Source organism: Henckelia pumila, chromosome 2 (genome assembly GCF_033568475.1).
Source record: "Henckelia pumila isolate YLH828 chromosome 2, ASM3356847v2, whole genome shotgun sequence".
Lineage (NCBI taxonomy): Eukaryota > Viridiplantae > Streptophyta > Magnoliopsida > Lamiales > Gesneriaceae > Henckelia > Henckelia pumila.
In genome coordinates this window covers 143,585,322-143,602,194 of record NC_133121.1, presented here as the reverse complement: position 1 = coordinate 143,602,194, position 16,873 = coordinate 143,585,322, and the positions used below count along the sequence as shown (strand labels likewise).

The following is a 16,873-nucleotide window of genomic DNA, read 5'->3' as shown; positions in this document are numbered from 1 at the left end:
GTAATTTAAATAAATCTCAATTTCAATAGCATATTTTATGATTTATAATCAATAATTAAAAAATCTAGCAATATATGGGCCGAAGAAAGAAAAACATAAAAAAAGAGCAGTAGGCTAGATCAAATATTAAAGTTGGTATGTGTTAATATAATGCTTGGAGTGGGTTGGCCAAATGTTGAAGTGGACTGGACCAAATTTTGCTAACATTAAATATCACTATACTTAATAATAATAATAAAAATTAAGCCAGGGCTCCGCCTGTTCATCGAAATTAATGTACTGCAAAATGTCTTCGTCCATGATTGCTTGTGCCTCGTCTGGATTTGTATTTGCCTGCTGACTTTGCGGGCCGAAATGAAGCTGCTGTCCATGTATATCCTGCTGCTGATTCTGTTGCGCGTTGAAATTCGTCACCTCAAGGCTGAGCTGCTGCTGCTGATTGTGTTCAGTTTTCACACGCTTGTGAATCCGACACATAACACAATCATCTAGCTGCAACATTATGAAACAAACACATTATTAATTTGTTTTGCATAACGGCCTAAATATATGCCTAGATGCATGCTAGGGTAAAGGAGAGAAAACAAACAAATTAACATGTGGGAATATGACAAACCCCGCAATTAGATTGATATGCATGTAATTAATTTTGCGTATGACTAAAAACAGATCCATCGATATTGATAAAAAAAAAAAAAAAAAAAAGAAGATCAAATAGAAATAGTTCTTACTCGCATAGCATCATCAGCACTTGTCCTAATTTGTGTCGTAGGCTGGTTAGATACGTACTCGTGCATGATCCAATCAGTTTTGTGGCCTTTGGAGGGCTTCCCTACGAAAAACACTAAAGTCTTCTTGAATCCAACATGCACGCCATTTGCAAGTATTTTTTTATCAGCTACGGTGGCCTTCCAATACCCGTTACCGGCCGCTCGGTTCGGCCTTTTTCCATTCAAATACTTGCGCTCTCGAGACGTGAAGAAGTACCATTCACCTTTTCCCAAACTCTGATACATCCCTGTAACAAAGATCCATCCGAATAACATTATTAATCAAAACAATGCAATTACAAAGAAAACAGAAAAATTAATTGTATACGTACGAGTCAAATCCTCAGGAGAATGATCGTAAACGTTGACGTTGCGGATACAGCGGATGTATTCGGGCCGTTCTCTATTGATCTCCTTGTTCAAATAGTCCACGATGAGTTCATCGTCTTCGGGGCGAAAGCAATATCCCGGGGAAAGTATAACCGGAACATATTCTGCATCTGGAAGTCTTCTGTGATAGCTTATGTGTTGGTTGTTTGGTAGAATATTGTCGTCTATACTTGAAACACATTCTTCCGGAGTTAAAGCTTCAAATTGGCTATTCCAATCTCGATCTTGATTCGAATTGGCGGGAATTGGACACTGTTGATTGTTAGACTCCATCTCCATCAGAAAACTAATTAATTGGATTCCCAGAGCCTACAAAATTTCTGTTTCAGGATCTTGATCGAACACAATTAATGTATATATTCGTCTTTCTTTGTTTCGTTTCTAATATTGGCGTGAAATTTACATGTAGGGAGTTTAATTTGAGTAGGAGATAAAGATAAAGCAGATAAATATTTCAAATTTTAAATATCCGAAAATATAGCTTCATTGTTTGATTAATTGGTTTTTTCTCTTCAAAGTACGTTTATTATTATTCTAATTATAGTTATCTAAAGTTTTATTTTAAATATATAAATAGCATGGTTTACATTTTATGACAACGTTTCAAAACTAATATTATTTTTTTAAAAAACCAACTAATATTATTTAAAGATTGTCATATCTTGATCGAAGACGTATTGTTACCAATGTATTCGTCTTTCTTTGTTCCATTTCCATTATTGGCGTTAAATTTACATATAATTGAACATAAGGAGTTTTTTAGTTGGAGATAAATATTTCAAATTTTAAAATTGTTGAATTTAAAGATATCAGTATTTTCCATCACAATTTTTTTAGACAAAGGGACAATGCATGCATGATTATCTCGGAAAAATAGATCAGAATCTTTATCTCTGAAAATATAGCTTGATTGTATGATTAATTGGTTTTTCTTGGAAAGTACCTTTATTCATATTTTAATTATATTTATCTAATGTTTTATTTTAAATATATAAATAGCATGGTTTACATTTTATGACAACGTTTCAAAACTAATATTATTTAAAAATTGTCATATCTAACTTGTTTAATATTATTATATATATTGATAATTAAGTTACAATCAACGGGCCTTCCATGGGCTTTAAGGCTTCAATTCGGGCAAACCCGTCATAACGACGAGTTGGGAATACACTAGCCTAAACTAACAAATAATTAAAAAAATTGGAAGAAAATCATATATAAAAAATTTTTTTATATGCATTTGATTTTCTTGTGAGTTCTTGAGATCGAACAAATATGCATTTGATTTTCTTGAACTGGCCCTTTTGTGCAAGTTTTGGGTTTTGAATCCTCTGGTCTTTTAGCGGGCTTTGATCATTCTTGAATTTCTACCTTTTTAATTTCTTGCTGGCAACGGTCCTTCCCAGGTATCACCTTAATGGATTTCTACCTTAAAAAAATTTGACTATAGTTTCAGTCATTCAGATAAAAACCAGGTGTTGATTATGAAAACTTGATGAATTTTTTGCAACAATTGTTCATATGTTGATGATTTAGAAGTTTGGCCTCCCAATTTTCACATATATGTTAGTCTTTAATGTGTTTTAGGAAATGACACAACATTGGCTTCAACGTTTCAATCTTCATTTGATGGCAATTTGATTTGATTAACATAAAATGCAGGAACCATAAATTGAATTGATATGGCCATGTCACTGGAGGATTTTCTGGCAGAGGAAGGATTCCAGAGGAGAAAAACAAAAATAGTTTCAAGAAATTCTACATCTGAAGGGAGACCGAGCGTGCCTCTGCGTGTTAGACATGAAGCCAGTTCTTCACTTACTGTGAAAAAAAGTGGAGAGATCGCGGTCTGAGATACCTCAATACAGCTCAAAAGGAGAAGCTTCAACAAGTAAAAGTTTTAATGGAAGAAAACCGAGGGATACTTTTATCCCAGGGGAGAAGATAGACTCAGAATCCCAGACTAGGAAAAATGATGTGCAACTCAAAAGAAGAGGTCGCCAAGATTCATGGGATGACGCAAGGTCTAACGTTAGGACTTCTGCAGATTCACAAGTTTCAGAGATAACTGAGGTGACACAGGGATATGAGATAGTTGAGGTGGGAAATAACAGCCCATACAAAGATATTTACTTGAATAAAGTCTATGGGTACGAGGAAAATGAGAGTAGGAATTCTGCTAAACATGAGGAAAGGGAGAGATACATGCAACTTTCTGGGAAGAATATGGTAGAGGACAAGAAAAATAGGACTAACTCTTTCAACCATCCTCTGTCCATACCCAAGAGAGGAAACACCGACACAACCAATTGGAAAATTATGAACCAACCCCCCGAGAGCTCCGCTAAGAAAAACTTTGACGAAAATAAGAGCATGAAACAACCTGATCTTGAAGAGACGCTGGATACTCCGGCTCTTGATGAAGCTGCTGTTAAGGCCATCATTTCTATCTTGAGCGGATACATAAGGCGTTTTCTTAAGGACGAATATTTCAGGACATCCCTTAGTCACAATAGTTTTGCTTCCCTCAATTTCATTGGATTAGAAGAAGGCCTGAATACTGAAAGTAAAGTAATAGAAAATCTTGAACAAGCTATAGAGACAGTGGAAAGAGCAGCAGAGGACAGTGCGAGTGTAAAAGAACTGAAAAAAGCTTCGTTACAGTTAAGTGTTATTACTGGATTAAATTCAAAGGATTTGAAGGATGGTTTTACGTCTGGAATCCCAAATTTGAAATTTTCAGCTTGTGCTCATCTGTATCTCAGTGTGATATATGTGATACAAAAGAAGGACAAGATTACCGCAAAACATATTCTTCAAGTGTTCCGTGATTCTCCTTTCCAGGCACGAGTAGCTTTGTTACCTGATTTATGGGACCATGTTTTTCTGCCAAATCTCTTACATTTGAAGCTCTGGTATGATAAAGATGCTCGTTCTGTGGCAGATTTGCCTGTTTCAAAAAACATCAATCTTCTTGATAAAGTCTATAATGAAACATTGGATTCAGGAACACACCAATTTGCCAAGTACTACAAAGATTGGCTAACTGAGGATCTTGAAGCACCTTCACTCCCTGTGATCAAAATTCCTTCTTTCTCTGTTCAACTGATGCCAAAGGGAGGCCTGCACGGCCACACAAATAGTCCTGCTAGTTATGTCTCACCTCAGCCAATGGTCAGCAAAAAACTCTATGATGAAGTATTTAGCCGTGCACGTAAAATGGGGTTTGAACTGGAAATTTATGAAGAGGAGAACTTTGAAATAAGTGCTAGAAGCTCAAATAGTCCTGCCCCAGAAGACAAGCAACTGATATTATATGATTCATTTACCAGCACAAATCAATGCTTTGAACCAAACAGCGAATCTCTACCTGTATGTGTTCCAAATTTTAATAATTTATCACATAAGGCATTAATATGTAGGCTCTAATTTCCTCAAATATTGAAGATTCATTGTGTTTGTTGTGTAAATTAATGAAGCTTCCCCGAAACTTTGCTACTTGCGATATGACACAGCAAGCTCTCATGAATTTCTAACTTTTTACAGGGAGATATATGTGTAGCCAATGAAACGCACTCAGAAAGTTCATTAGGAGTAACAAAGCCTGATGAAAGATACAGAAATTCTCAGAGTTATCAAAAAAATATTCACACCCTACAGCCTTGGTGATACTCTGTCCACTGCTAATGCAAATATACGTATTACGAGTTCCTTCCACTAATTTTTTTATATTTTCCTTGATGCAGCAAATTGAATGTGAGAGTAATGTTCAAGGTTAGTGAAGATAGATTCATACCAACATAGGTTCTTCTTGTAACCATTGTTTATGTATTATTTCTTATATAATGCAGAACAAGCGGAGAATCATGAAAAGTTTAGAGATAAACCTGCACTTTCAAGCATCCGCAGCGACTTCGTTTGCCACTTGACTGGCCTTATTTTTGAAGATCCAGTGACCCTTGAGACAGGTCAAAGTTTCGAATGGGAAGCTATCATTAACTGGTTCATTAAAGGATCCACTACTTGTCCAGTCACCGGAAAAACGTTACAACTTCAAGCTGTACCGCCTACCAATCTCATCTTGAAGCGTGTTATCGACAATTGGAAGAGTGACCACTTTCAGCATATCTTGGCTGTAGTCTCTCAAGTAGTTGAAAATTCTGCAGAAAATTCATTTATATTAAATGATGATATGATCATATGTATCTTGGAACAACTTCTTGTTGTTTTAAATGGAACGAAGAGAGTAGAGAACTCAAAAAGAGTTCTATCTCTTGGGGGCTTGCAGTTTCTCCTGAAAAGGTTTCATAGTGGAAACGATAAGGAGAAGACGTTTATCTTACCTTTGTTGTTGTGTTGCATTGAAGCTAATGAAGAGTGCAGGAATGATCTTTCAATAAACATGAGCAAGTCAAGTCTGCTTGATCTACTTTACTTTGAGCAGTTGAAGACAGTGTCAGATGCAGTTTCACTGCTGACTAAACTCATTTGCTTGAACAGGTACTTCCAGTCCTGGAAACAATATCATGGATTCTATGACATTTTAAACTTTATTTCTCGAAGCTATTCTTTTTAAAAAATGGTATTGTATGTTAGGAGGAGGGATTCTCAAATTTTCTTAGAAGGTGTAGACGAAGAACAGTTAGCGAATGCGATGGATGATTTGTTAATACATCTCAAGACGTGCACACTGGAAGAGACGCCTGCAGTTGCTATTCTGATTCTACATTTGAATATTCTGGTGAGTGTTATAGTTTATCCGATTTCTTAATGATGAATCTTCTTTAAACTGTAGTGGGTTTGATCTCAAACTAGCCATCTTGGAAATGTCTTTGGGTTTGCAGTCTCAACTACAAACGAGTAACGTGTATAGACAAGAGGCGGTAGATGCGCTTACAGTCGCTCTGGGACAAAGCTTAATGGATTAAAAAGTCCAGAAGAAGTGTTCCAGAGCTCTCTTAGTCCTTGGAGGCTGCTTCTCTTCATCTGGGAAACTCATGACAGAGGATTGGATCCTTAAACTTGCTGGATTTCTCAATGGTCCTGACTGGGATATTACTGATGATGACTCCTATGATATGTCATTTGATGGAAAAGCGACAATGGTACATCACTTCTTCTTTATTTTTTTTTTCATTTTGTATCCAACTAAATAAATTATATATTCTGAACATTGGCTGCCAAAATTTACTAGAATTCTGGCAATTCAAAAAATTCGAAGGTTGATTCTCAGATCAAAGACAGTGAAGAGGAAAAGGCAAGGGAGAGTTGGCTAGTGAGTTTATCAGCTTCACTGCTTGAGGATGGGACTAAGCCTTTCTTGGAGACTGTATGCAAGTGTTTGAATTTAGGGAACTCGGATTTGGTCCGAGTATGCTTGGTAACAATGGCCTGGTTGAGTTCTTCACTTGCTTCATTGCCAGATACAGAATTTCAACTCTATGCTTTCTCAGCTCTCATCTCTCCACTCAAAAAATAAGCCTGTATTCATCGTATTTGATTGCATATATATTGATTGCATAGCATACATTCATAGATCAGTGATTTGTTATGCTATAATCTGTATTTGATGAGCCTGTATTCATCGTATTTGCTGAAATTTTGCCTTTGAGTAGATGGAATAAATTTCCAAGATTAGTCATAGAAGATGAAATAAAGAATTGAGGAAATAAGATTGAATGTGTTGATATCAGGCGTGAGATATTAAGCTAGAATGCATTATAGATGTTAATGCAATAACTGAGTATCAGTTACCAGTTGATTGAATCTGTTCACTGATAAAGAAATAGATATGACTAGCAATTTATGATATGAGTTTTAGAAATTAGATTTTGTTATTTTGGTACTGGTTATATCACGTTTGACCGTGGAAGAATGTCAGTAGAAGTCTAGTCGATATATTGAACTAGTACAGAATTAACCTAGAATTGACAGCTATGTCAGTGGTTAGAATGTACAGACATAGTTCAATGACATATTTCGACTTTCTACGACATGAATGCAGTTCTATATAGGGTGGTGTCTAGTACAATGGTATTATGACAACTTTTATAGAAGAGCATTACTTAAACTGGAGAACTTCATAAACAACTAGCAGATTGCGTAGAAAAGAGTTATGTAGTACCGAAATGATGATTAATTCTATGACAATAAGTTAAGTCGAAAAGAGTATATTCGACTATTGTCAGCTGAGAATTAAGAATTAATAAATGAATTCATATCAATAAAGAATAAGAAAAATCAGTTACAGTTGAGCTTTTTCTTCAATTTTGCTGAAGCTATTCCATCATAGAAATCATGATTCTTGAATTTCTTGCTATCGATTTTGACGTTTTTGTATTCGACCTCGATCAATTTTGATTGACTCTTATTCCTTTGCTAGAGTCTGTTTTGATTCATTTGCGTTGAGTTTTGAAATGCAAGTGAGTTATTTTCACTTAGCAAATTTTTTCATTCAGAATAGTTGATTTTGGATGACTTTGAATTGAACGAGTTCCTTTGATTTGAAATTTGAGAATTATTGATTATTTGATGTGTTTATTCAGTATATCTTGATGTATTTGGCTCGTAACTGATAGAAATTCAGATTTAGATCATCAGTAAGATTTATGGGTTTTAGCTAATTTCTGGATTTATTGACTACAGATATATACTTGTTGAATGTTTATGCTTGACAGATAATCAAACGATCAGAATTGTTGCGATCCAAGCTAAACTTGAATTGGTTTGGAAAGATAAAAAAAAAACCATATTGCTTGAGAACGCTAGATTAAGATTAGAGATAAGACAGCAGAGCAGAATAGATGAATTTTTGCGGTGAATAATCATTTGATTATGCCAAATATTCTAGATATGGAATATCAGATTCTGAAAGAGACATATGACAACAGATTTAATATCCATCCAGTTGTCTAAACATGTATGACTTACACGTAGTCAGTACTTGGAAATTAGTATTGGAAGAAGAACTAAAAACAGATACGACAGAATTGACATTACCAATACTAAAATTCCAGTAAAAGAAGCTAAAAATAAGAACACAAGTGGTTTATGTAACAGATTAGTTACATAAAAGTTGAAAACAGATCAACTTTGTGAACGACTTTAGTTTGAATCTACTCGAATCGTCATGATTTTGCGGTTTAGAGTGTAGTAGATTTCGACAGATTTATGAATATGTTGTATTAGATATGATACAAACATAAAAGATACTTGTCATGCATTTAGCAAGATGATCAGATTACAGGAATTATGGAAATCTATTGTCAAGATAGAGACTTTAGATTTGTTTTCTAGATTGTGGCATTTATTGTCAGATGTTCTGAGTGTTTGGTTGTATGAGATTTCATTATACCATCCTCTGATTAGTAAACTATCAGATGTGATTATCCAGATTTCCGAGGATATGCTCAGAACTATAGTACTAGATTCGCTACTAGTTGATTGATTATTTGTCACGTGATTACTATAATTCCTGTGACAGCTATTTGATAGATATAAAGACAATATTTTGATGATTGATTGATTAGAAACACAAAATTGTCTTTATATTGAAACAATCTTACAGAAATATCAGCTATCAGACCAGATATGAGTCAAGAAACGATAGAGAATGTGAAGATTGCTTCGAACAGAATAAGAATAAAGCAGCATTAACAGAGCTAGTAGATGAATAACAGATAGAGATTTGAAGCCTGAACAGAATGATCAGAAAAGAAATTCTTTCCCAAGCATCATTAGGTTCAGAAAGAGATTTTAAAAGCTATGAGTATTTGATCTAGCTAGTTGATTAATACTCAATCGTAAATTGTCAGATAGATGAATTGTTATCCATATGCATTGGCTGAAGAATATCAGCTAGAATATGTATGTGCATTCAATTCAGATACAACATAAGTCGATAAGATTGTAAGCAAGACAGACTAACTAATGCAGAGTTAGATCACGAGAAAGAGCAACTTAGATATAAGTTGACTCAGTGATTATATGTATTGCAGAAGCAATCAGAAAGAAGATAAAGATACGATAGAAGAGAAGATATCAGAATAGATATCGAAAGCTCAGAGAATTGAAGTCAGTATTACTTCAATCAGCTATACAGCTTATGAGAATCCGCAGTCAGATCGAATGCGATTTCGAGGACGAAATCATTCCTTAGAGGGGAGGAAATGTAAGGCCCGAAAATATTAAGTTCTTAATTACGGGATTTAAGATTTAAATTCCGAATAAGAGAGAAAATATGAATTTAAGAATGTATGGAAATTAGAGATTTCAATTTCGGGTCAGAAATATTTAATTTGAGGATTTTTCGGATTTTAAGATTTTAATATCCGGAATTCTTAAATTAAAAAGATTAAAAATATTTGAATTAATATTTATGAAATTTAAGATGTGAATTCCAATATTACAAATATCAAGGATTAAATTTGCGAATGAAATCCGAGCAAGGACCCATTTGCAAATATTGAGTAGTTCATGGACTAAAATGCGATAAGGTCCGAAATGATTTAATTTTAATTCGAGAATATTTAATTTGAGAATATTTAGAGTTTAGAATGAAATTCTATTATTCTTAAATTATTTAGGATTGAAATTGAATTAAATCGCTTGTCCGGGGACTGATTTGCAATTAGGTCAAAGTTCAGGGACCAAAGTGCAATTTTCTTTGCAAATTGTATTTTTAAACGTGTAATCTGATCAGTTTTCTGCCCAAATTCCAGAAGCAAACGTGGGAATGGAGAATCAAGGGTTCCAAGTCCATTTTTGTCCCTTTAAGCTCCGATATCTTTCGATCCGCCCGGTAGAATTTTCGATTGAACATATATTTGCGATCACAGCTCCGAGTGCTAAGTTTTGACGTAAGTTTTATGAAGTTCTACCATGTTTAAATTTTATAATGTTGTTAGAATTAAGATTTGATTGTATAAACATGTTCTAGCATATACGACGATAGCATATCTAAGACGGATCGAGAAAAATCGTCGTTTGGATATGTTTTGGGATATTTAAAAAAAATTCGAAAATCTGATTTTTTAGGGTTTGCATATTTCAAAAATTCAGCTGAAGAATTGATGATGTTATATTGTTAAGATGGTGATGATATTGAAGTAAATGTATTCGAAATTACCGATTTCGAACCGTTATGCCGCCGGGTTGCAATTCAATCCGATATCAACTATAGATTGAACTTAGCACTAAATATCAGATTTGATAATGATATTGAGCATGGTTTATACTTCATTTCAGTTGGGAATGGAAGTTATCGAAGTCGAATCGACGAGTTCGAGTTCTAATGACTTGAAGTGTTTAAGATTGAATCAAGAACACCTTCAATTAGCACTGATTGAAATGTGCAGAATTGTATGACCGATTTGGCTAGCTTTGAGATGATCAGCATTGGAAACAGATTCAAGATGTTTGAATCCAGATCACAGGTATGAATAGACATTAATAAGATGGGCAGAATAACTCGAGATTGTTTCTGATTATCGAGTTGCCTAAAATCACATACCTGCATGTTTTAATATATGTTATTGTTTACGTTTACATAGATGGGATAGATTATTCAAGATAGCTATTTTCTTGAATTCCCAAAATATTTATGTAAATGTTTACTTGTTTAATTTGATTTATATTATTTTCTGTATTGAACATTTTTACATGTATTATGTGATGCTTACAGATTTGTCAATATCCTTATGTGATTAGATGCTTTGATTGCTTTGTTGGTTTATTTGAGTAAGTGGTCAAGGTGTTTTATAGCATTTAATACATACAGAACATGTTGCATTCATCTTGAACTCCAGCCTGTAAAGCACAGAGGGTTGAAAGGCCTAGAGTGCATATGACGTTTGGAGGGCTGTAGTTGAGTGGCACGGAATGTAGAATTACTTCGAGAGCCAGAAGACTTACTATTGTTGCACCAAAGTCAGGGGAAATGAAGTATTCAACTTTACCTCGATTGGGTGAGTTGGTGTTTGTTGAAGATTTTATTTCCTCGGGATCCCAGAACTACGATTTATTGATATCAGATTTGATAACCTATTTCTTGGTACATGCATTGCATTTATGCATTAACCTAGAGATTTTTATGGTTTAGAATATGCGTTTATAAATGCTAGCATGTTATGTTATTATATGACATTCATAATTGAATAAGTTACATGCTTAAATGATGTATATGCATGTTGTTCATACTGAGATTTATTCTCACCGAAGTTATCCGGCTGTTGCTTTGTTTGTATGTGTGCATTGCATCAGGTTGGGGCATGATCAAGCTAGAGTTGGCTTGGATAGCCTGAGAAGAGATATAGCATGTGGTGACTCGGGTTTTAAGCAGATGATATGTATTGTTAATAACATGTTAGAAGACAAAGAATCTTGTACATGTTTTCATTTGGTAAATCCTAGTTTATATTCATGAATTGATGTATTTATGAGTTAGGATTTATTTGTCAATGCATGTATATTATTTTGTAGCTTGAATAAGACTAGATGTCTTTATATTCCAAGTTTGACAACATTATGTTGCAGCAGAATTTCCAGAATTTGGAGCCCGCTCGATCGGGTGAATTTTACCGATCGAGCGAGGCCTGTATTTTGCAAACAGAGAAATGATTTTTCTTGCCCGCTCGATCGGTTGAAGTTCACCGATCGAGCGAGGCCAAAATGGATTCAGACCCGAGAGCTGGAGTTTCTAGCTCGCTCGATCGGGTGAGTTTACCCGATCGAGCGAGGGGCTGAGATTTTTTAAAAAAAAAAAAAAATTAGCTCTTGGTTTGAATATTCTGTTATTCTATGATTAATTGTTAATTAATCGTTTATTGTCCTAAGATGATATTAGCAACCTGAGGTCCCCACAATAGGTGGTATCAGAGCATAAAGTCTTGGACTAAGATAGAAGTTGAGCGGGGTAGATTGAGTCGCATGCATTGATAATATTGCATGAGTATGCTTTACTTGTTTTACAGAATTATATGCGACTATGATTGCTTGATTGAACACTACTTGCTTTATTGAGATAAGAATTACATGCTTATATGCTGATATGTATGCCTGATTTCTTGAATTCATTTGAATAAATGAATTCGTTGCAAGCATGTAATATGTGAAAAAGCATGAGAATTTGCAAGCATGTGTTCTATTCAGAAGCATGAGAGTATATGTATTTTATTTATAATCTCTGCCATATATATTGCTTCTGTTATCGAATAAGACAGACTATGCAGATAGCATTAGAACCTCAGACAGAACATAACCGCAGATAGAACAGAACAGTGTTGAGGTAAGTTTTTGAGCCGATGCACTGAGGAGTATGTGAGTTGAACAACTCCAAAGCTATGAATCATCAACTCAGAAAGATACAGAATATGCTATGTCTAGAAAGGAGTTGATTTGAAGAGCTGGATCAGTTGTTCAAGAGAAGAATATTCAGATGAACATAGAATCAGCTTGATTTTATATCAACTTCAGGACTTAGCAAGAAGTTGGTGAAGTTTCCAGAAGAAGTACTGAAATTGTTTGGCAGGTAAGTAAACAGAATTGTTTCTTTCCATATATGCTAAAGAAGATAGAACAGTAGACTTTGCAGACTAGAAGCATAAGTTGATTTCAAGAAAGTAATAGAAGAACGAAATCATGAACTGGTAGCATGAGGCAGAGTTGAATTTTTTTATTCACGTCTCTGTAATTGTGGAATCACTATAATCATCACCTTCACTAAACTTTCATAGCTGTATAGCTATGAAGCAAGCGATAGTGACAATAACAGCAAAGATCGAGTCAGTATAAACGCCAGCAGATGAAGATATATAAGCATAGATCCCCTAGCTGAAAGGCTCAAGTTGTATCAGATAAGAATATTATAGGTAAGTGAGTTAATTCTAGTTAACCGCTTATATATTGATTGCATAGCATACATTCATAGATCAGTGATTTGTTATGCTATAATCTGTATCTGATGAGCCTGTATTCATCGTATTTGCTGAAATTTTGCCTTTGAGTAGATGGAATACATTTGTAAGATTAGTCATAGAAGATGAAATAAAAAATTGAGGAAATAAGATTGAATGTGCTGATATCAGGCGTGAGATATTAAGCTAGAATGCATTATAGATATTAATGCAATAACTGAGTACCAGTTACCAGTTGATTGAATCCGTTCACTGATAAAGAAATAGATATGACTAGCAATTTATGATATGAGTTTCAGAAATTAGATTTTGTTATTTCGGTACTGGTTATATCACGTTTGACCGTGGAAGAATGTCAGTAGAAGTCTAGTCGATATATTGAACTAGTACAGAATTAACCTAGAATTGACAGCTATGTCAGTGGTTAGAATGTACAGACATAGTTCAATGACATATTTTGACTTTCTACGACATGAATGCAGTTCTATATAGAGTGGTGTCTAGTACAATGGTATTATGACAACTTTTATAGAAGAGCATTACTTAAACTGGAGAACTTCATAAACAACTAGCAGATTGCGTAGAAAAGAGTTATGTAGTACCGAAATGATGATTAATTCTATGACAATAAGTTAAGTCGAAAAGAGTATATTCGACTATTGTCAGCTGAGAATTAAGAATTAATAAATGAACTCATATCAATAAAGAATAAGAAAAATCAGTTACAGTTGAGCTTTTTCTTCAATTTTGCTGAAGCTATTCCATCATAAAAATCATGATTCTTGAATTTCTTGCTATCGATTCTGAGGTTTTTGTATTCGACCTCGATCGATTTTGATTGACTCTTATTCCGTTGCTAGAGTCTGTTTTGATTCATTTGCGTTGAGTTTTGAAATGCAAGTGAGTTATTTTCACTTAGCAAATTTTGTCATTCAGAATAGTTGATTTTGGATGACTTTGAATTGAGCGAGTTCCTTTGATTTAAAATTTGAGAATTATTGATTATTTGATGTGTTTATTCAGTATATCTTGATGTATTTGGCTCGTAACTGATAGAAATTCAGATTTAGATCATCAGTAAGATTTATGGGTTTTAGCTAATTGCTGGATTTATTGAGTACATATATATACTTGTTGAATGTTTATGCTTGACAGATAATCAAACGATCAGAATTGTTGCGATCCAAGCTAAACTTGAATTGGTTTGGAAAGATAAAAAAAAACCATATTGCTTGAGAACGCTAGATTAAGATTAGAGATAAGACAGCAGAGCAGAATAGATGAATTTTTGCGGTGAATAATCATTTGATTATGCCAGATATTCTAGATATGGAATATCAGATTCTGAAAGAGACATATGACAACAGATTTAATATCCATTTAGTTGTCTAAACATGTATGACTTACACGTAGTCAGTACTTGGAAATTATTATTGGAAGAAGAACTGAAAAAAGATACGACAGAATTGACATTAACAATACTAAAATTCCAGTAAAAGAAGCTAAAAATAAGAACACAAGTGGTTTATGTAACAGATTAGTTACATAAAAGTTGAAAACAGATCAACTTTGTGAACGACTTTAGTTTGAATCTACTCGAATCGTCATGATTTTGCGGTTTAGAGTGTAGTAGATTTCGACAGATTTATGAATATGTTGTATTAGATATGATACAAACATAAAAGATACTTGTCATGCATTTAGCAAGATGATCAGATTACAGGAATTATGGAAATCTATTGTCAAGATAGAGACTTTAGATTTGTTTTCTAGATTGTGGCATTGATTGTCAGATGTTCTGAGTGTTTGGTTGTATGAGATTTCATTATACCATCCTCTGATTAGTGGACTATCAGATGTGATTATCCAGATTTCCGAGGATATGCTCAGAACTATAGTAATAGATTCGGTACTAGTTGATTGATTATTTGCCACGTGATTACTATGATTCCTATGACAGCTATTTGATAGATATAAAGACAATATTTTGATGATTGATTGATTAGAAACACAGAATTGTCTTTATATTGAAACAATCTTACAGAAATATCAGCTATCAGACCAGATATGAGTCAAGAAACGATAGAGGATGTGAAGATTGCTTCGAACAGAATAAGAATAGAGAAGCATTAACAGAGCTAGTAGATGAGTAACAGATAGAGATTTGAAGCCTGAACAGAATGATCAGAAAAGAAATTCTTTCCCAAGCATCATTAGGTTCATAAAGAGATTTTAGAAGCTATGAGTATTTGATCTAGCTAGTTGATTAATACTCAATCGTAAATTGTCAGATAGATGAATTGTTATCCATATGCATTGGCTGAAGAATATCAGCTAGAATATGTATGTGCATTAAATTCAGATACAACAGAAGTCGATAAGATTGTAAGCAAGACAGACTAACTAATGCAGAGTTAGATCACGAGAAATAGCAACTTAGATATAAGTTGACTCAGTGATTATATGTATTGCAGAAGCAATCAGAAAGAAGATGGAGATACGATAGAAGAGAAGATATCAGAATAGATATCGAAAGCTCAGAGAATTGAAGTCAGTATTACTTCAATCAGCTATACAGCTTATGAGAATCCGTAGTCAGATCGAATGCGATTTCGAGGACGAAATCATTCCTTAGAGGGGAGGAAATGTAAGGCCCGAAAATATTAAGTTCTTAATTATGGGATTTAAGATTTAAATTCCAAATAAGAAAGAAAATATGAATTTAAGAATGTATGGAAATTAGAGATTTCAATTTCGGGTCAGAAATATTTAATTTGAGGATTTTTCGGATTTTAAGATTTTAATATCCAAAATTCTTAAATTAAAAAGATTAAAAATATTTGAATTAATATTTATGGAATTTAAGATGTGAATTCCAATATTATAAATATCAAGGATTGAATTTGCGAATGAAATCCGAGCAAGGACCCATTTGCAAATATTGAGTAGTTCAAGGACTAAAATGTGATAAGGCCCAAAATAATTTAATTTTAATTCGAGAATATTTAATTTGAGAATATTTAGAGTTTAGAATGAAATTCTATTATTCTTAAATTATTTAGGATTGAAATTGAATTAAATCGTTTGTCCGGGGACTGATTTGCAATTAGGTCAAAGTTCAGGGACCAAAATTCAATTTTCTTTGCAACTTGTATTTTTAATTGTGTAATCTGATCAGTTTTCAGCCCAAATTCCACAAGCAAACGTGGGAATGGAGAAACAAGGGTTCCAAGTCCATTTTTGTCCCTTTAAGCTCCGATATCTTTCGATCCGCCTGGTAGAATTTTCGATTGAACATATATTTGCGATCACAGCTCCGAGTGCTACGTTTTGACGTAAGTTTTATGAAGTTCTACCATTTTTGAATTTTATGATGTTGTTAGAATTAAGATTTGATTGTATAAACATGTTCTAGCATATACGACGATAGCATATCTAAGATGGATCGAGAAAAGATCGTCGTTTGGACATGTTTTGGAATATTGAAAGAATTTTTGAAAATCTGATTTTTTAGGGGTTGAATATTTCGAAAATTCAGCTGAAGAATTGATGATGTTATATTGTTAAGATGGTGATGATATTGATGTTAATGTATTCGGAATTACCGATTTCGAACCGTTACGTCGCCGGGTTGCAATTCAATCCGATATCAACTATAGATTGAACTTAGCACTAAATATCAGATTTGATAATGATATTGAGCATGTTTTATACTTAATTTCAGTTGGGAATGAAAGTTATCGAATTCGAATCGACGAGTTCGAGTTCTAATGACTTGAAGTGTTTAAGATTGAATCA

The 16,873-nt window shown here is 33.9% G+C and overlaps 1 protein-coding gene across 1 annotated transcript; it reads left to right on the top strand.

The window, feature by feature from the left end:
• The first annotated feature begins 2,845 nt into the window (after positions 1–2,845).
• Positions 2,846–6,642, top strand: LOC140878596 (uncharacterized). Its single transcript, XM_073282214.1, has 9 exons — positions 2,846–2,996; positions 3,100–4,535; positions 4,710–4,828; positions 4,910–4,937; positions 5,015–5,079; positions 5,466–5,663; positions 5,760–5,904; positions 6,101–6,268; positions 6,358–6,642. The coding sequence occupies exons 1-9, from the start codon at positions 2,846–2,848 to the stop codon at positions 6,640–6,642; spliced, it is 2,595 nt and encodes an 864-aa protein (XP_073138315.1).
• The last annotated feature ends 10,231 nt before the right edge of the window (positions 6,643–16,873 follow it).

What these genes read in the sequence shown, in the direction of transcription:
- LOC140878596 (XM_073282214.1), top strand. Translation starts at nt 2,846, where the DNA reads ATGGCCATGTCACTGGAGGATTTTCTGGCAGAGGAAGGATTCCAGAGG. An exon ending in TTCACTTACTGTGAAAAAAA is followed by an intron (nt 2,997 to 3,099) that starts GTGGAGAGATCG and finishes CTTTTATCCCAG; the next exon opens with GGGAGAAGATAGACTCAGAA. An exon ending in ATGTGAGAGTAATGTTCAAG is followed by an intron (nt 4,938 to 5,014) that starts GTTAGTGAAGAT and finishes TATATAATGCAG; the next exon opens with AACAAGCGGAGAATCATGAA.